The sequence below is a fragment of the Amphimedon queenslandica genome, unplaced genomic scaffold (genome assembly GCF_000090795.2).
Source record: "Amphimedon queenslandica unplaced genomic scaffold, v1.1 AMPQUscaffold_9729, whole genome shotgun sequence".
Classification (NCBI taxonomy): domain Eukaryota; kingdom Metazoa; phylum Porifera; class Demospongiae; order Haplosclerida; family Niphatidae; genus Amphimedon; species Amphimedon queenslandica.
The window spans coordinates 2,414-4,144 of NW_003549999.1; the positions used below are offsets into that span (position 1 = coordinate 2,414).

General features: G+C 32.9%; 1 protein-coding gene across 1 annotated transcript in view; it reads right to left on the reverse strand.

The window, feature by feature from the left end:
* LOC109590638 (uncharacterized) overlaps positions 1-1,570 on the reverse strand; it is a 2,663-nt gene extending 1,093 nt beyond the window's left edge. The window contains exons 1-3 of the mRNA XM_020006537.1: positions 1,427-1,570; positions 1,246-1,348; positions 797-990 (exon numbers count right to left, since the gene is read on the reverse strand). Coding sequence (XP_019862096.1) covers positions 797-990; positions 1,246-1,348; positions 1,427-1,546 — 417 coding nt within the window. The 5' untranslated portion in view covers positions 1,547-1,570. The remainder of the gene's footprint in view (positions 1-796; positions 991-1,245; positions 1,349-1,426) is intronic.
* Positions 1,571-1,731: the final 161 nt, after the last annotated feature.

Consider the following 1,731-nt stretch of genomic DNA (forward strand, 5'->3'; position numbering starts at 1 on the left):
TTTGAGCTGATTCCACAAAAGTTTTGCCAATTTAAAAAAAAGCAAAAGCTAAAGCCCATGGGTTTAAAAAATGGCTCCGAAATGACTCCAAATTTTTATTACATTTTCTGATGCATATTGATGTCCTCATGCTATGTAGAAAGTTTAAGCTGATTCCGACTTCAATTTTTTGAGTTACGGCCATTTTAAGAAAATGCCGAAATTCTGAAAAATACCCAAGGCTATAGCCTGTGGTTTAAAAAAATGGCTCTGAAATCACCCCAAATTTTTATTACATTTTTTGATACATATTGATGACCTTATGCTGTGTAGAAAGTTTGAGCTGATTCCGACAAATATTTTTCGAGTTACAGCCAATTTAAGAAAACGCCAAAATTCTGAAAAATACTCAAGGCTATAGCCCAAGGTTTTTTCAAAAAATTGGCTCCAAAATCAATTTAAACTTTTATTACATTTTCTGATACATATTGATATCCTTATGTTGTGTAGTAAGTTTGAACTGATTCCGACTTCAATTTTTAAAGTTACGACCATTTTAAGAAAACACCAAAATTCTGAAAAATACCCAAGGCTATAGCCCATGGTTTTTTTTTAAATGGCTCCAAAATCACCCCAAATTGTTATTACAAATTCTGATGTCTTTATGCTATGTTGAAAATTTGAGCTGATTCTGACGTCAACTTTGCAACTTAAAAGCATCTTAAAAGTCAATTTCTAAAAAATACTCTGTGCTACATGTACTAGCCTATGCTTTTCTTCCAAAAATGCATCAAAAATTACGCCTAATATCTATTACATTTTTTTGGTTACTTAATTCACAGTATAGACTCACTATTTCCAATTCTTTCTTCTTCTTTAGTTTTTCTTTCTTTAGTCTTGCAAGATAGTGTGGGTAAGGTATTACAACTGGTTTAGGCCCAGTTCCTCCTAACGACTTAATGTAATCAATGTCACTTTGCTTCTTAGTAGCACCCTCTAATGTACTAGAGTCTAAAAAGAAAAGAGAAAGGGAGAAAGAGAGGGGGAGGGGAGAGAGGGGGAGGGAGGGAAGGAGGGAGAAAGAGAGAGGAAAATAAAAAAGAGACAGAAAGAGAGAGCGAGAGGGAGGAAGAGAGAGAGAGAGAGAGGTGAGATATCAGCAGAATACATTAAAATTTACAAGACTATATACTTATATGTTAAAACAAATTTTAGTACTCTTAAAATTATAAGTTCATACACAGATTGACATTGTTAATTTCTTACTAAGTGATCTGATGTCTTTCCTCATTTCCTTCATGTTAATACCTTCAGTCTCTAGTCTTTGTTTCTGGATGCTTAGCGAATGTATCTTCAATTCAACATCATTCTAATTAAAGCACGAGTTACATAGTAACCATTTGTTAATACATATACATGAAGCCATAGTAATACATAATATTTTTACTTTTTCTTTAATAGCTCCTCTTCCTCTAAGTCTAGATAATCTACTCTTTCCTTTAGCTTCTCTCTTTTCTTCTTTCTCTTTATCAAAAATTATAATTTCTGGAGTTCTCTTTCCTGCCATATTGTTTGGGTGGAGGAGTTAAAATAGAATATTGAATATGCTTTTGTGGTGAAGGGTGTGGCTGAAAGTTTTGCAAAAATGACTCAAAGAAGAAGGCAACCATTAGTTTTGTTAGGTTAGTGTATTCATAGTTCAACTTATTCTGTTATTCATTAACTGACTGCTTAAATAGAGAAGGAAAGACT